The sequence below is a fragment of the Psittacula echo genome, assembly GCF_963264785.1.
Source record: "Psittacula echo genome assembly, chromosome: Z".
NCBI classification, from domain to species: domain Eukaryota; kingdom Metazoa; phylum Chordata; class Aves; order Psittaciformes; family Psittacidae; genus Psittacula; species Psittacula echo.
Window position 1 is genome coordinate 31,677,149 of NC_137742.1, and position 18,581 is coordinate 31,695,729.

General features: G+C 38.1%; 1 protein-coding gene across 5 annotated transcripts in view; it reads left to right on the plus strand.

The window, feature by feature from the left end:
* The window catches only part of KDM4C (lysine demethylase 4C), a gene marked incomplete at its 3' end in the record, with an annotated part of 280,296 nt that overhangs the window by 16,211 nt on the left and 245,504 nt on the right, over positions 1-18,581 (plus strand). For all 5 annotated transcript variants that reach the window (XM_080636683.1, XM_080636681.1, XM_080636682.1 and 2 more), the window contains 2 exons: positions 3,195-3,370; positions 8,378-8,492. In XM_080636683.1, the coding sequence (XP_080492809.1) occupies positions 3,195-3,370; positions 8,378-8,492 (291 nt within the window). The remainder of the gene's footprint in view (positions 1-3,194; positions 3,371-8,377; positions 8,493-18,581) is intronic.

Consider the following 18,581-nt stretch of genomic DNA (forward strand, 5'->3'; position numbering starts at 1 on the left):
AGTGGTGGGTTTTTTTTTTTTGTTTTTTTTTTTTTTTTTTTTAGTGTTTTTTTTAAAGTTCCTGGTAGTATGCCTGGAATAAATGATTAAGGTACTAGAGAAACAATATTAAACCATTAATTTCCAGAGTGGAAAATATGCTGTGGCATTCCTGGAGCAAATTGGCTAAAATATTTGGCTTTTGAAAATACGGAATGAGCTTTAGGAATAGACAATGTATTTTAGTCTTGCTGTTACAGAGGATTGTATACATAAAAAGGGAAACAGGGACTGGAGGTAACAGAACAAATGAAAATTAAGGAACACTGCTTCATTAGTTGCTTTTATTTGAATGAGAAGTGTTTTGGAGACTCAAACTGCATTTAGATAGAGCAAAGTAGTTAAATTAATTTGCAGTTGCATTGGCAACTAGTAAAGTAATTTTGGAATGTGATATTGAAAATGTGGCACAACAAGAAAATATTTTTTAGAAGAGTAGGGGCAGAAGTAGTTACACAGAAGTAGTAGCCAGTGCTGTTGAGAATCAAATGCAGAACCAAATGCAGAACAGGAGATTACCAGTATGTGAAAGAGGATTGAACAGAAATTTGTGTTGGTAGCTGTCTGAAATAACCTTGGTTGTGTTAATGTGCAGCCTTAATGAAGAGACAGAGTGTTGTAACTAAGATGTCCCTATCTAAACCTATATTTCATGCTGAATAACACTGGACAGTGTTAATATGCTTAGGATGTGTGAGATGTATATCCATCTATGTATCTATCTATAGATATATAAATGAGAAATCCTTGTCTTAGGTTTTTCCCTTTTTATATTTGAGCTTTGCTGATGAATTCAATCTAGTTTGCTTCTGTGGGATAAACCTAACTTGCCTGACTTTGAATAGGTTATTTTTACTAAAGGGAATGTGAAGAGGCTTCAGTGGGACAGGTCAGTGGTAAAAACTCAGAGACCTTGTCATTACTCCCAACTCTGCTGACTGTGTAGCTGTGTATGTCACTTTGGGCATGATATTTTTAATGTTTTCAGTCTTTGTCGTGACCTTTATTAGAGAATACAAAATTTTCTTTTTTTTTTTTTTTTTTTTTTTTTTAATGATGCTTAGTACATCAGTCCACACAGGATTCATTCCTCTAATCAGTGCTCTGGTTACAACAGTAATAAACATGCTCCAGTTAGCTGTAAGGCAATATTTTAAACCTGTATTCACAGACATATTTTTATTGCTTAAAACATACTGACCTTGAATTATATGACATAATGCAAATTTTGCTTTTCAGTATTCATATATTTGAGACAAACCTACAAATTCATGCTTTATAATAATAATTAAAATGGAAATCTGTGTGCACATACTTGATTTCCATGCATATATTCTGAATGCATTACTTCTCTGCTTCCAAACCAACATTTTGTGTTTTGTTGATGTGCATATAATTTAAGATTTGTGTGAAAGAAGTAGAAGTCACAAGGTGGTTCAATTAATTTATTTGATATTTTTCTCTAAAAGCAAACAACACCAGAACTTGCTAGGTAGTCCCTGTACAGCTGAAATCCGATGGAAGCTGAGAAGGAAAAAAGAAAAAGAGGGAATTGCATCTTTGTAAAAACTGGATAAAAATGCCTGTTTATGTTTAAAATAAAGCCATTAGGTATGGAAGTATGTTACTACTTGATAACTTTTCTTCAGCTTGATGTGTATGCTTGCTACCATGAATGGTCTTGATTGGATTTCTTCGGTGAACGGGCTGTTCGAGTACATTAGCAAATCACAATTTGTGATTATTTTCCAAAGTTAGAAAATGATCTCAGGATCTATTTGTACTATTTTTTCAGAGTGTTTTACTTTCTCAGAGTGATGTAATAGCAAAATCTCTAATGGACAATATTGTGTGGAATTCTGAAATGCTTCTTGGAAGAATAGCCTAGCCAGCCTTGTGTAAAAGCTACCTCTAAGGTGTGACTTACTCAAGTAACATAATTCATGTGTGGTACATGTATGCTTATGAAACCCATCCTACTTTGTTGTATGCTGATCTAAAAGTTTCTAAGCCAATGCTTGTGAAAATTTGAGTGCCACAGAATAGAGTGAATGTGAGTGGATCAAAGGATGCATCTTTGAGCCTTTGGGCAAGTAAAAGTTCAAAACCAGACCAACCTCAAAAATATAGAATCATAGAATAGTTAGGGTTGGAAAGGACCTTAATATCATCTAGTTCCAACCCCCCTGCCATGGGCAGGGGCACCTCACACTAAACCATGCCACCCAAGGCCTCATCCAACCTGGCCTTGAACACCGCCAAGGATGTATATTAAAAATGTCTATTGTGTTTTAAAACTGTTGCAATTTCACATCTAGAGAGTTTTCTATTTTCAGATGAAATAATATATGCAAGGAATATTCAAAATTACACAGCCTGTTAAAGAACTAGTGTTACTACTGGCTTCTTAGAAATTCCTAATGACTTTATTGCTAACACTTTCTGCTGAGGAGTTTTTGTAGACATTGGTCAGTTCTGTGGTATTTGAAATAAAAGTGTTAACTTTACAATTGATTAATCTGCACATAGCTTTATTCTTTAATTATGCTGTTTAAACCATATTAATATAAAACCTGGTTTATCTAAGTTAGTGCAAACATACTGTAATGGAGTTGTACCCTACAGTTTTGTGGTGTGGTGTAAGTAAACAGATGCTGCAATCTTAAGCTCTCTAAAATAGCTGTATTATTTTTTTTTTTATTTTTTCAGTAAGAAATAGTTATTTATACTGTTTGCACCAAATAGCATTTGGACAGGGGACTTTCAATTGTTTGTATGTTTGTTCTGTTTTGTTTTTTTAAATGATGATGAACAGTTTTATATCATGGAGTATGAAGTGTTTGTGAATTATAAGGCTTTCTGATAATAAAATGTTCTGTTACTATACATGTGCATGTTTGCACAGTTGCACATGATTGAATTGCTGTAGATCAGCGAGTTGCTGGTTGTTAACTATGGTAATACGATGACCATTTTGAATTGGTTTCTGCATTATGTAAGAGCACTTGCATGGTCAGTTAGTTATAGTGAAAGCAGCAGGTAAGCAAATATTCGTTTGACCATTGGGCATATGTCTGGTTTATTTGATTTTTCCAAGATGTTTTGAACTGGTATTGCAACTATTGATGTCCTGTTTTTGATTTCTGAATTTAAAGGTTATCCCACCAAAAGAATGGAAGCCAAGAAAACATTATGATGATATTGAAGATTTGGTGATTCCTGCTCCAATTCAGCAGATGGTCACTGGCCAGTCGGGGCTATTCACACAGTATAACATTCAGAAAAAGCCAATGACAGTAAAGGAGTTCAAGCAATTGGCCAACAGTACCAAGTATGTATGTGCCGGGGGGGGGTCTAGGCGGTTAGTGATTTTTTTTTTTTTTTTCCCACTCAGTTGAGGTTTTTCTGTCTCCTGTGTTAAAAGTACCACAACATTGATCTTGTTTATGTTTCTGTTGTTGAAAACATGACAGTAAGAAAGCATCTGAGAAACCTGAGACACAATGCTTTCTGTCTGCCTTTTTTTCTTTCTGTTCTAACAAATGCTTATGAAGAAAATAATGAACATGATACAGACAGAGTTTCAATTTGAGTACAACTGTTATGTTTAATTCTTTTTTTCTGCCTAGATGTTGGACTGGCCTGTCATCATGTAATTCTGAAAAAACCCCAACCCCAAAACCCAACATGTTTTTTAACTCGCCCTTAATTTTTTGCATTAATCTAAAGTAACTCCACTGCACTTTGTGAATGTCTATGTTCTGACTGTGGCAAGATGGATAGAATAAATTCTTCTCCATTCCTTTTGGCCACATAAAGAATAAATTCTACTTCAGTATTTTCCCAAAACTGATTGTAAGTAGTTTCTGGAAGGTGAATCAAAAGATCCTATAGAGAAAAGATATTTGAATGTGATGAAGGAAGGTAACACTGCCCTGGTTTAAAGGAAGGTTTCTCTCATAAGTTAAACAACTTAATTGGTAAGAAGAGAAGCTGTTATCAAGTTCAGGAAAAACTAGGACATGAATTCCTCTTAAAGAGCCTCCTCAGCAAATGATTCATAATATCCATAGCCTAGTAAAAGTGCAAAACTGATCTCCTTTTTTCAATTAAAAAGGATTGGTATGTTTCTGCCCCTATATTCCTTATGAAAACTTGAGGTTATCACGCTTACAGTTTTCTTCCTCTGGTAAGTAGGAATGGGAACCTATTTTATAATTCTTAGAATTACTTGTTCAGTAATAATATAAAACCTGTCTGGTATCTGATGTAATTTTCTGATACCTACTAATATATGCTTAAAGTTTCCATTTGATTAACCCATGAGAAACACTAATTACTTAAAATAGTTTGATAATGCAAAAATGCTGTGAAGGTTTTAATATCTATCATCATGTTAGTTAAGTTCATGTCGTGGTTTAAGCCCAGGCTGTAAATCAGAACCACGAAGTCCACTTCCCCTCCCACCTTTCTTCCCTCCGCTTCTGGAGGGACGGGGAGGAGAATCAAAAGAATGCAACTCCCACGGGTTGAGATAAGAACAGTTTAATAACCAAGGTATAACACAAATCACTACTGCTACCACTAATAGTAATAATGATAAAGGAAATAACAAGGAAGAGAATACAACCGCTCACCAACCGGTACCTCGCCCCCACCCTGCAGCGATCCAGCCCTTCCAGGAACTCTCAGTTCTACATCCTGGGCATGACGTGCTGTGGTATGGAATACCTCTTTGGCTAGTTTGGGTCAGGTGTCCTGTCCCTGCTTCCTCCCAGCTTCTCCTCCTCCCTGGCAGAGCATGAGACTCACAAAGTCTTTGGTCAGTCTAAACATCGGTGTTACCAGCTCTTCACAGGCCAAAAGTCAAAAACACAGTGCTGCAACAGCTACTAAGAAGGAGAAAAAATGACTGCTACTGCTGAACCCAGGACAGTATCCACCCCTTATTCCATACCATTCACGTCATGCTCAGATCCCACATTTTCAATATAGCATCACTTTCATCTCAGTGCACTGTTATCTTAGTGCACGGACCAATCCCTATAAAGGTGCTGAGTCCATTCAGTCCATGATGATGGGCTCCATCTCTTGTAACAGTCTTTCAGAGCAGGAGAGGCCCATTGCAAAGTCCACCCCTCTACCATGAGTCCATCTCTATGTTGCATCTCTGCCCTGATGGCCTGAAGTGTCATGGGCCCATCAGGCTCAAAATAATTCACCCTCCCCTGCAGCAATCTCTGCAACTTGTTGTCGGGGACTCCATACAGCTGCCTTCCATCTCCGACGCTTCCAAAGCACTGGAGGGGCCCAGTGGATTAGATACTCGCCCATACTGTCCCACACACCGTGACACTCATGACTGTCCAGCCTTGGGGAAAACCTCTCGGTCCCCCTGTATTGTCTAACCCCAGACAAGACCCAAACCTGACTCTGCTTAACTCTTGGGATCAGACAAAATGGCCGTGGGTAAAACACACTCTCTGTATGCGTGCCAACATGGTGATCCCCATCACAATCAGCAGGCAGCTTCCAAGGGTACCCAAAGGCCATTCAAAACCTTCAGAACTCTCAAATGATGCTGCTGTGCTTGCCGGCTCTCTCACCACCAGCTTCCCTTTTTCTGAGTCCAGATCTTCCTCCTCTGCCTTGCTGGGAAATGCTGCAGAGTCTCCTGCATCCTCCTGGGGTTTGGGCTCGCGAGGCTCGGTGGACGGCTGCTGGGGGATGCTCACGGCCACCGCGGGGCTGGGCTCAGCCGCAGGGCTGGGCTCCTCTGCCGCCTCCTTCCCCTCCTCGGCAGCCGCCTCCTTCCCGCCCTCCAGCCCCGCTCCCGCCGCCGCTTGGTCCCCGGGGCCGCTCTCCCGGGCCGCTTCGGCCGCCGCCGGCTCCCGGGGCCGCTCCCCCTCAGCTCCCCGCAGCCTCACAAAGACGGAGGCGAGGACGAGGGCCAGGGCAGTGAAGAGCAGCGGGACGGCCAGGTACAAGTCCACGGCCACGTCCATCCCGCCCTGCTGCCGGAGCCCGCCCGCATTACAAGCCATTACCATGAAGTACAATGAAACAAGAACCTTAGCCCAAGGCCCACACTTGATAAACACTAACACAGCAAATACCGGCTCTAAGTAAGCTACAGCATTCTGAAACTGTGGCATCAAGAGAAACAACTTTGAGAGCCAATAAATCAGCATTGTGCCTCGGTCAGATCTGTTGTTATCTCAACCCTTCAAGCCCCACGTTGGGCGCCAAAAAGAACTGTTGTGGTTTAAGCCCAGGCTGTAAATCAGAACCACGCAGTCCACTTCCCCCCCCACCTTTCTTCCCTCCGCTTCTGGAGGGACGGGGAGAAGAATCAAAAGAATGCAACTCCCATGGGTTGAGATAAGAACAGTTTAATAACCAAGGTATAACACAAATCACTACTGCTACCACTAATAGTAATAATGATAAAGGAAATAACAAGGAAGAGAATACAACCGCTCACCAACCGGTACCTCGCCCCCACCCTGCAGCGATCCAGCCCTTCCAGGAACTCTCAGTTTTACATCCTGGGCATGACGTGCTGTGGTATGGAATACCTCTATGGCTAGTTTGGGTCAGGTGTCCTGTCCCTGCTTCCTCCCGGCTTCTCCTCCTCCCTGGCAGAGCATGAGACTCACAAAGTCCTTGGTCAGTCTAAACATCGGTGTTATCAGCTCCGTTCCCAGGCCAAAAGTCAAAAACACAGTGCTGCAACAGCTACTAAGAAGGAGAAAAACTGACTGCTACTGCTGAACCCAGGACAGTTCATTATATTGTTTATCATTATTTTGGAAGTGTTTCTGTGTTTTTTGGTTTTGTTTTTTGTTTTTTTTTGAGAAAGTTTTCATCTTTTTTGCTGAAATCAGTTTACAACATTATTTCATTGGTGAATTTGAGAACAGTTGGGAGGGCTTTTGTCTATTACTAGCTGTATGTCTTTCTAAATATTAATCTGTTCTTGAGAAAATGTCATGCAACCTCTTGTGACACTCTTAATGCAGTCTCTTATTTCTTAAACTATTAAGTAGCTGAAAGCTCCTATTTTACCATAAAAAAAATTATGTTCCTTAATGCAGAAGACTCTTCTTCAGTATTGTGATAGTATTATATTCTTTTGGAAAGAGGAAGGCCATGAACATCTAAGTTAAATCATAGTTGCCTTTAAAAGGATTGTGTGTGCTTAGTCTAATGCATTGCATCTTTTAATTTATGCATTTACTTTGTTGCATTTGCAGTTCAGCATTGAACCAAGGTGCTTCTTCACCTTGACCTCTGGAAAATATGGGCATACCTGCATCCTGTAATCAAGCTGCTTCTGTTACAATACTGAGTTTGTGTATCCATATTACTCAGTTACAAAACCTGTTTTCTGGAGCCTCATGATAAATTATTGAAACAGCTCCATTGCTGAAATTGCTTTAGTTAAGATGCTTTGCTAACTTGATTGTCTCTGTTCTGTGTTGCTTCGTGTTGCTTCGTACCTGGTCTACTTAATTCTGGCATGTTTAGTTTTTTTTTCCCCAGTAGTTGAGGTGTATGTAGTAAGTTGGCAGTGCTAATGTGAAGCTTTACTTCTCAGAGTTACAGTAATGAGGGAGCAGATTTTCTTTTCTGAAGACCTAAATACGGGGGATGGAGGCCTGACAAAGGATCCTGAGGCAAAAGCTATTTAATGGATGTTTTCTGTGGTACTGTACTTGTGTTGTATTCCCACAAGTTTGTACAAGAGGCTTGAGTAACCTTCCAAAAGTATATACATAATTGTATTTATGCTATTAAACGTATGGTGCCCAATGATGAACAGAATTAGCACACTCGAGTTGTTCTGAAACAGGCTTTTGCAGGACCTATTACTATGTTTGCGGAGTTGGTAGTGAGGCAGGTAAATAATAAATATTTGACAATGATGTGGCTTTTCCCTGTGTGCCTTTTTCGTGGAAGAGAAACAAAAGGGAAGGCCTCAGCCTGTGCACAGTCTGTAGATGTGCTGTTTAGCGGTTTGAGGCTAAAGGAAATATTTCATGAGTAGGTGTATGACTTCAGTTACTGTAGCTGTCAGGTTATATATATTCGTCATGAGGTTATGTGCTATGGTGAATAATGAAACTAAGAATTCAGGACAACTACCAGTTCCTCTGTTTATATGTATATATATATTATATATAAATATATATTTTATATGTATTATATATAAAATATAAATTATTCATATAAAGCAGTCTCTTAGAATTCAGTTTGTAGGATCAGAAGCATAGTCCTTTGTGAAGGTGGTTGTTGGAAGACTATGCTGAACCTTTCTCTACCTCTTCCTCTACAGATACTGCACCCCAAGATACGTAGATTATGAAGATCTGGAGCGTAAATATTGGAGGAACTTGACTTTCGTGGCACCAATTTATGGAGCAGATATTAATGGGAGCATTTATGATGAAGTATGCTTAGCTTTTTATGAAGTTTATCTCTTCCAGCCCTTTTTTAAAGGGTACTGTACTTAGATGATACATTCTTGCTTTGTGACTGAGAATCTCTATTTCCTTTGAAATCTTTGTGTTACTTTCTTTAAAGACTCCAAGCAAGGTTGAAATTAACTCTACATCTGCAAGAATCAAGCAGTAGGATTATTAGTAGGATATTGCTACTGTTAGTGATCATATGACTCCCCAATCATAATACTCTTCCCTTTCTTCGCTTTTAACTCTCCAGAACTTTGAGATTCCTTCTTATTTATTTATTAACATTTTAGTATGCTTATTATTTACCTCTGTAGAAATTGAATCATATTTTAAGTAACTTTTAATTTAAAATTAAAATATGAAATACTTAATTTCTCTCACTAAGAAAGATTGTTCGCTGTGCTTTCTACATGCTTGGAATACCGCCAGTTTCGTGGAAATGTGTTCTGAATTAAAATAGATGGAATAGAAACTTCCTAAGCAAATTATTTTTGCTGGTTATGTGCCAAGATCTCCAGAGATAAGAAGGGATTCTTAACACAAATCTGTGTTATCCATTGAATTAGAGAATATCCGTTGATACCAATTACGCTTTGTAAGCAGCTATGGGAACTAAATTTTGAAAGGATTATTTAAGTAATGAGAGCAACAGAAGAAATGTTAGGATTTAAAAAAAAGATTTGTGTTTTTAAAAAATGCAGGGCAAAATTTTCTGCAGAATAGTCTAACATGGAGTTCTTGAGTTATTTCCTGTTCTATGTAACTGCCTTCTCCAGTCACTAAAAAAAAAAAAAAAAAAAAGGGCAGAATTTCATTGTGACAGATGGTCTGAGGCTCGGCTAACGTTTCATATTTCTTCACAGAAGATAAAATACTTGAAGACTCTGTCCAAAGATAAATATGGTCAGCCAGTATGGCTTAAGGCAATTCAATTTTTGCACTATGTTATGTGGTCATTGAAAGATAGCTATGAATGTCCAGTTGTTTATTGTTAGAGAAAGCAGGAAGTCCTAATTCTGTTGTGTTCCAAATAGCTGTATAAAAATGATGTGGGAAATAACAAGATTTTGATTTGGAGTGCTGTGGTGAAGAGACATTGTATGTTGGTGTTGCATTGTGGAGATCAGAAATGAGACACAGGAAAAGCAGGCTTTTTTACAAGAAATAGAAGCTGCCTTTTTTCTTCTCTGATAATTTTTTTCTGATTTAATGTTGGCAAATAATGCCTTCTGGTGTAGCATTTTAGAAATGTATACTTTGTTTTGATTGTGTTTTCTTTTGCTTTTAGTTTCTTAAGTTTACTGTTGCATGAGCAACAGTTCCAAAGAAAAGAGAATGCAGTAATACCCAATTTTTAAGTGTTGACTGGTCAAAGAGAAGGTCAGAGATTTCCTTCTCATGGGGTTAGTCTGTCATTAGATTGGGAGGCTGAGGAAGCAGCAAGTGAAGTGAGAAGAGCGGCATTCAGTAATCCTAGCTCAGGTGTTACGTGTATAGGAAGAGGAGACAAAGGAAGCACTGAAAGTTGCAGGGAGTGGGAAATAAAGGAGTGGGTGAGAAAAAGGTAACAGGTAGAATAAAGAACCTCCAAATACCTACGACTGGGTGTTATTTAAGAGGAAAAAAAGGAAAAATCCCTGGTACCAAATTGTTGATGAGAATGCTGCTGATGGAAATGTTTTCCCTTAGAATATTTTTACCGCAGTTAATTTTTGGCCAGCAGATGGTGCACTTGCACAACCTTTTATGTCTTCACGCTTAAGATTGGGCTGAGAAAAGATTTTTTTTTTTTTTTTTTTTTATACTCTTTCGAATTAGAGATTGTTCTTAGGTCTGCATTCAGTTACCTTCAGGATTGTCATTATTCTGGGAAAGGAGATGAGCACAATTAACTGACGTTTTGGGCAATATACAGCAGAAAGGGCATGGTGGGATTAATTTGTTGTCACAGCGTATTTGTGATAAAATCAAATGATTGGTTTTTTTCCAGGATGCATTTGATAGAAAACAGTGTGTTACAGATGTTGCATTTAATACAGAAAGGGAAATACCTGGCAGAATTCCACATAGAAAAACAGCAGGAACTTAGTGAAACTGTGATGTGTACATGTACTTGGGCTATCAAAATTAGTGAGAAATGCTGCTGTGCTGCAAGTCCTTATGCTTTAGGTTAAAAGTTTACAAAGTACGTATTCTTTCCTGCATGGTGACGTCCAATTTTGCATTGAGGCATCTGTGTCTGAAGCATGATGAAGCCTTATTTTTTAGTATTTATATTATTTAAGAAATGATATTATTATTTGTGGAATCCAGCACGGTGGCATTGTGCCAGAGAAGTCATCTATCATGTATCAGTGTTTGTTTTTTTTTTAGATAAGAGTATGACAGATGCTGGGGGTTTGGAATATGGGACAAAGTTATGGCCTAATATCAAATGGAACAGCAAAAAAGAAAAAAAAAAAAACCAACTCAAAAACCAAACAGGAACAACAACAAAACAACAAAACCCACGAAGCTAAATGCATGCTTTAAAGCTTGACAACTGCTATCAATGATTTTGAAGTTTAGCCTCATCATATTTGGATTATTCCAGGATTTCTGTTGTGTATTTAGAACGTATTTATAATTATTTGACAGTTTTGAACACAGATTAAATCTTTATGAATAAGGAAATAACCTATCAGAACAAATGTTCTTTGGACTGTGTAGAGCTTTATGGAAAATAAATCTAAGATAGTTGAATGTTTGCTTGAAATATTACTCAGTGTTCTATGTATTTTAATTGCTGTTGCATTTAATTACAGTGCTTTGTAGGAGAATGACAAGGTAGGTGACTCAAGAAAAGGCAGTGAACTAAGAAACAGATTTAAAGGATCATTATTTATATTAAGATTATAAACATTATTAGATATACGTTCAAGGTTATATCTTTCTGTTGCTATAAGGTCACTTGGACTTGAGTGAAAATTAATATTCCTGAAAGAGTTTATAATGTCAATAATAAAGCACCAGTCTCATTAGCTAGAGTTTAAAAACTGACTCATGAGTGGATTTTTAACACCTAATAATTATGATTGTTGAGTAAGTTTAATTGAGAAGTGATTATTTTTTTAATTATGTAATTTCAAGACAGGTGTCTTTCTGAGTTAGCATCAATGCAATGTCAACTTGAGCCACCTTAGACCGCGAATGACTAGCCTGTGGAACAGTTGTGAAAAAAACTACCCTTCTGGCGAGGAAGGGGAAGGAAGGGTGTTATTTTGTTTATGATATAATAACTTTATTAACTCTTTATTAAGTTATCTGTAAGTTGTACCTGTGAGTAAATTGAGGAGTGTGATTCATTTGCTTCTGTATAGTCTCTGTTCTGGTGAACTACTGTTAGGCCTTCTACTTCCATGGCATTCCCAGCTGTTGTTCAAATCAAGCCACCAGTTACCATAAGCCACAAATTAACTGGTTTCCTTGTATGAGATACAAGGAGCTCGATTTAACTTTCTGGTTCCCCACCTCTCCTTTTTTTTCTTTTTTTTCTTTTTTTTTCTTCTTTGCTTTTTTCTCTGTGTCCTGGGTTCAGCTGTAACAGTAACCATGACACTCTGTTTAGTGTGGTTTTTTTTTTGGTTTGTTTTTTTTTTTTTTTTTTTTTTTTGTTTTTTTTTTTTTTTTTTTTTTGTTTTTTTTTTTTTTTTTTTTTTTTTGTTTTTTGTTTTTTTTTTAATTGGTTTGAAATTTTATTTTTATGAACAGATGGGGAAGACATTTGAAACCCCTACCTGAACTGATCTAGCAGCTAGGGAATGGAGAAAATCTTCCTGGTTTCAAATGAAGTTCCAAAGAAAAGTAACTGATCTGATGTTTATAATGGGTCATAAAACACATTTGACTTTAGAGCTATGAAAGGTATTTGCTATTCAGTAGAGAAAAGCTAAAGTTGAAAAAAGCACATGAAAATATTGTCTTGCCTCTCTCACCACTGTTCTTCAGCTCCTTTCTTTATGATATTGCTTTACTTCCCTTTTCCTTCTCTTTATTTCTTGTTGTGTGACAGTTCCTAATCCCTACCTTCTGCCATGTCTAAGATGTGGGGAATTATCTGATTAGTAATATAAGACTGATGGATTCAGTGGTGTTTGCAGGCTAACATTTGGTTATTTTTGCTACATAGTAGGCGCAACTCTAATATTACATAAACCCTAGGACAGGTACACTCAAACTTCCTGCTGTATCCCTTGACAGAATAGCTAACTTGATTTTTAAAGCAGTATATCTAGAGTTTGTATTTGACTATGAAGTGAGTTAGGGATGGCATCTGAGTTGTACCTTAACTACAGGCTACAGGAGAGTAGCAGGCATAAGCAATTGAAAACTCTGGGGAGCTTCATTTACAAATTCCTGAGCAAAGTTGTCTTCTGGACCTCATACTCAAGGAAGGACTTGTTGCAGATTTGAAGGTTGAAGGCAGCCTTGGCTGTAGTGGCCAGGAGATGGTGGGGTTTAGGGTCTTAAGAGGAGGTATCAAGACAGAAAGCAGGACTACAGCCCTGGTTTTCAGAAGAGCAGACTGGACTCTTCAGTGCTTGGAAAAGTCCGATAGGATAGGGCCCTGGAGGAAAGAGGGGTCCAAGAAAGCTGGTAGGGACCTCAAGGATCAGTTGGTCCCGCAACTGATGATGGCAAAGCATGACCTAGACAGGATGGCCCAGCACCTATAAAGAGGGAAGAGGGAAATGATAATAGCATGACTTTTGGCACCTGGGACCAAGCTAGGGCCACCAAACCACAAGGCTGTCATGGTTTAAGCCCAGCCAGTAGCTCTGAACCGTGCAGCTGCTCGCTCACTTCCCCTCTTTCCCCCCACCCCCCCGCTCCCAGAGGGATGGGGAGGAGAATCAAAAGAATGTGTCTCTCATGGGTTGGGATAAGAACAGTCCAGTAACTAAGGTATAACACAGATCACTACTGCTACCAACAATAATAATAATGATAAGGGAAATAACAAGGGAAGAGAATATAAAACTAAAAAGGGAAGGGAAAAAACAATAAACACAAGTGATTCACAATACAGTTGCTCACCATCCGCTGACCAATACCTAGCCCTACCCGAGCAGCGATCTGGGCCTTCTGGGTAACTTCCCCCAGTTTATACACTGGGCATGACATGCTATGGTATGGAATACCTCTTTGGCTAGTTTAGGTTAGGTGTCCTGTCTCTCCTTCCTCCTGGCTTCCCGTGCCCCTCCTCATTGGCAGAGTCCAAGAGACTGAAAAGGCCTTGATTGGGGTAGGATTGGGGTCTGTTCTTTGCTGGGTAAAAATCTGGCTATACGTCTGAGCCCAACGTGTGGTGGTGAATTGAGTTAAATCCAGTTGATGGCTGGTCCCAAGTGGTGTTTCTGAGCTGTAGGGCTCAGAACTGGGGCCAAGTCTCATTAGTATCTTTACCAGTGATCTGGACGAGGGGATTGAGTGTTTGCATATGACAGCAATTTGGGTGGGAGTGTTGATCACCTGAAGGCTAAGAAGGCACTGCAGAGGGATCTGGACAGGTTGGATCGATGGGCTGTGGCCAGTGGTATGAGGTTCAACAAGGCAAAATGCTGCGTCCTGCACTTGGGTCACAACAACCCCATGCAATGCTCCAGGCTTGGGGAATAGTGGCTGGAAAGCTGCTTGGTGGAAAAGGCCCTGGGAGTGCTGACTGACGGAGCTGAACATGAGCCAGCTTGTGCCCAGGCAGCCAAGAAGGCCAACGGCATCCTGGCCTGTATCAGCAATAGTGTGTCCAGCAGGGCCAGGGCAGTGACCATCCACCTGTACTGGGCACTGATGGGTTTGTATCTCAAATACTGTGGTCAGTTTTAGGAACTGAGGTGCTGGAGCATATCCAAAGAAGAACAGCAAAGCTGGTGAAGGGTCTGGAGAACAAGTCTGGTGAGGACTGGCTGAGGGAACTGGGGTTGTTTAGCCTGAAGAAAAGGAGGCTTAGGGGAGACCTAATTGCTCTCTGCAGCTGCCTGAAAGGAGGTTGTAGCAAGGTAGGTGTTGTTCTCTTCTCCCAAGTGCTAGGACCAGAGGTAATGGCCTTCAGTTGCACCAGGGTTGGCTTAGATTGGATATTAGGGAAAATGTCGTCACTGAAAGGGCTGTCAAGGATTGGGACAGGCTGCCCAGGGAAGTGGTAGAGTCACCCTCTCTGGGGGTATTTAAAAGATGTGTAGATGTGGCGCTTAGGCACCTGGTTTAGTGGTGGACTTGGCAGTGCTAGGTTAACGGTTGGACTCAGTGATCTTAAGCTTCTTTTCCAAACTAAATGATTCTATGTTTCTATGTGAGATGTCCTTTCCCTATGATCTTCTCACAGTTGAGATCAGTGTAAGCATTCCTTCACTTACATGTTTGGCTCTAGTGTGCATTTCCAAAGAGAATGTAATTGTTTCTGTCTTTCTCTGTACCCTGCAAAAGCTACTGCATAGCAGTGGTTATATCTGAAAGGATGCTGAGAAGAAAAAACAGATCAAGTTAGGGTAATAGTTTGTATCTCTTAATCTGTGTGTTTATAGTGCAGAGGTTTTGTTCATAGCATTTTTCTGTGTTTTTATGCACTTTGAGGATGCAATAAAAACCTGCAAATATTTTTATCATGTTCATTGGTGTGCAGAGAGGAGTGGGTGTTCAAGCACAACTCTGTCTGTGTTTCTCCTACTCCTTTTCATTATCTCTTGATTAGATTTTTTACTCCTCTTTATTATTTGAGTTGTTACAGTCAGCCACAGGGGCTTTTTGATCCTAATTGTAGAACAGATGTCTTGTTTGCCAGGTTAATACTGGAATGAGTCCATGAGATAATCACAGGAAAAAGTAAACACTGAAAAAGTATTGTGTATACTAATGAATACATACAGAAATCATGATTATAAATATAGAATACACTCCACCATTGGCCTATGTGTAAAGTGCAAGGATAGTATTGTGTCAGTATTGCACGTATTTTAGTAAAAGGAAATGAATAAAAAAAAAAATTCATTTAAAGCCTATTTTATTCTTATCTGCAAAGAGGCCCCTGCTTGAACCTTGAGCTTTACTTTTTACTGGTATACTGAAGGCTACATTTTATTTTGTGTTTTTATGAAAAGAATGGGTCAGCTTCTAAACTGTGCACTTGTTCAGGTATTTGATTGTGGCTTGTGAAGTGTCTCATCTCCACATTGCATTAAAAGCTTGTTCAAAGTTAAAAAAAGTATCGATGGTAATTTACAGTAAGTTTGAGTCACCTACAGTATTAGTGAAGATTTGAATAGTGGTTTTCTTTATAAACTACAATGTTTCTCTGAAGAAGTACAAGGTAAGTCTCATTTGCATAGCAATGACCATAGATGATAAGATGTTTCAAGCTTGTATTTCTCTGTTCGAGTAAAGAAAGAAAAATGTTATTTTCCAGCTTTTTCCTGATGAAGGATTGTGTGGTACAGTTGTTAAAGATGACAGGTATTCTTTGAGGAATTTGCCATGAAAAATGTGGATATATTAGAAATGCTTCCTTTACACTTTCCCTTGAAATTATTACAGTATTTTGATATTATTCTGATATTCTGCACAGTATAAATATTTTGTATTTTTATAACATTGACTAGATTATAATGTCTAAATGGCTTTTTGTGAGAAGCTACCAGCTACACGTCATGGTCGAGTAATATGTGTACTGGTGTTGTAATAATGGCTATTAAATATAACATTCTGCTAAGATGTACTTGAATTTTGAAAAGTATTGTTATATATTGACCTGTTAAACTGCTCTTTTACAGTTCCTGTGATCTTTTTAGTGTGCATTGTAACTGCAAAGTTTAAAAACAATTGTATAACTATTGGAAAAGTTAGAATCGCTATTTTATTTTAAAATGCATGTAAGAATTTTACTTCATGTTTTGGAATATTAAAGACCCATATGTTTGTGAGAGAAAGTAACAGCTTTAGTGCTGATTTGTAATAATTACTTTCAACAGTTTAGGTGTAAATACAAAGCTGACTGGTTTTGTTTGTGTGTTTGGTTTTTTTTTTTTTTTTTTTTTTTTTTTTTACGCTCAGGGATTGTAGGAAGTGAATCAGTCTGATTTTTGCATTTCAGTATGTTTCATAGAATACTTCCTTTTGAGCTGAGACTACTTGTCCAAAATAGTCTTTAGGAAATGGAAATAGATTACGCAGCTAGAGTGCAGAGGTTGTGGTTTGTGTATTTGTTACATTTGGTATTGGAAAGCCATCTTCTCCTAGGATTGTTCTCCATGGGAGAATCTACTTTTGGTTCAGGGACAAACCACTGGTGGTTTGCTTGGTGACTGTGACTTGACTCACAGAATGTGAAAAGGTGAGATATAGTGTTTAAAAAAAAAAATAAAAATTGTCACACTTTAGTAAGAGAAGAGTAAATTTCAGGATGTTACGACTGCTTAAAGTTTACATGCATTAAAGGAGGTGATTGGATGAATAAATTGGAGAAAAGCCCCCAGGGTATGTAAAGTAGAAGGGGTAACACCTCCGTCTGGAGAAACCTTCAATCTGCAACTTGCTGCAGGCTGGAAGGGTATTCTGGGGGGGTGTTGCTCTGCTTGTACTGTTTGTATGTTTACTCACTGTCCAAGAGTATGCTGCCTAGATTAACAATTAATTTGAATCTGTTGTATTGTTGTCTTCTAACACTGAATGTGCATCTGTGCCTACAGGGTTGAATAATTCCTTCTGTTTTGCTGTATTAATTTGTTTCTCCAGATTGACTGCACTATTTGTGAGCAAAGATAAATGTTATGTGATTTAAAAAAAATAATTCTGCAAATTAATTTGAGGAATAATTAGTTAAAATTGGGTATTCAAATTTTATATTTTATAGGTCTGCTCTCTTGCTGATGATTAGGATTTTTAGATTTGAAAAGTGTAAATTTTACCAGCATCTACTTCTTGAGTTCATTTCAGTGTTTAGGTTTTTTCTGTGATAATGATCATCATATTAAATTTCTTCCATTTTAAAAAAAAGAACAAAAATTGCTGTTAGGAATAAACTAATTCTGTAAAAGTCGTTCACTCCTTTTTAAAAGTCACAGATAATTTACAGATAGTTTTTCTTAGCAAGTGAAATAACCATAGCAGGCAGTGAGAAGTGCATATTCAATGAGAAGGTTGAACTTCATGCAGAAGTTATGATTTTGTATATCTATTCTAGTTGCTGCATACATGAAAATCAAAACCAAGGAAAAAGAAAACTGAAAGTAATAAATGTCCATTACTTCTTGCTTTAACCTATATTTTTACTTCACTAGTGGCCCAACTATTGAATGTCACATGTTTCTTAATGAGCTGCATCAAGATTGCAGTCTGCCATCTATTTGTTCTCAAAGTTGAATAAGATTGCCAGAACTGTAGAGAGTCAAGTGATGGGGGTGTGGAGCAGGTTAGAGTTAAGGACATGTTTAAGGGCTGTCTTCCCGATAAAGAAACTTTCCTGAATTGATTTTGTAAAGTTTAGATAATATTTCTTTTTTTTCTGACTGTTGGCGCACCAGCCAATGTCTTCCCTGGAGGTACTAATAATTGCTGTTGTAATGAAGTCTAATCTTTTTCTCTTCAGTTTTGTAGCTTTGATCTTCGTTATATTGACTCTTACATGCTGTATTACCTGAAATTAGAATTGCACTCTGTGGATGAATATTAAATACAACAAAAACTACATCTGTGGCTTTCTGAATGGCTTTTAATATACAGATTTTCTGGGCAATAATGTAAGAAAACAGCTAAAATCCCATGAAATAACTATGTTTCTTCTGTGGTGTATTTCTTCTGCAGTATATAATTCTGGTTAGAAATACATCTAAAGTGATATAATGGTTTTAGTTTCTATACTTTTCAGAGAAATGAGTAAATTTATGCATATAAATTAAATTGTAAAATAATTTTTCATGCTATTTAGTATTATTTTGTAAGTAATTAAAAAGCATAGATAGGCCCAGTGGAACTTAGTGGCTTCCAGCTCTCAACTCATCAAAGATTTTTGTCTGCAGCTATTAGTTCTAGTGTGTA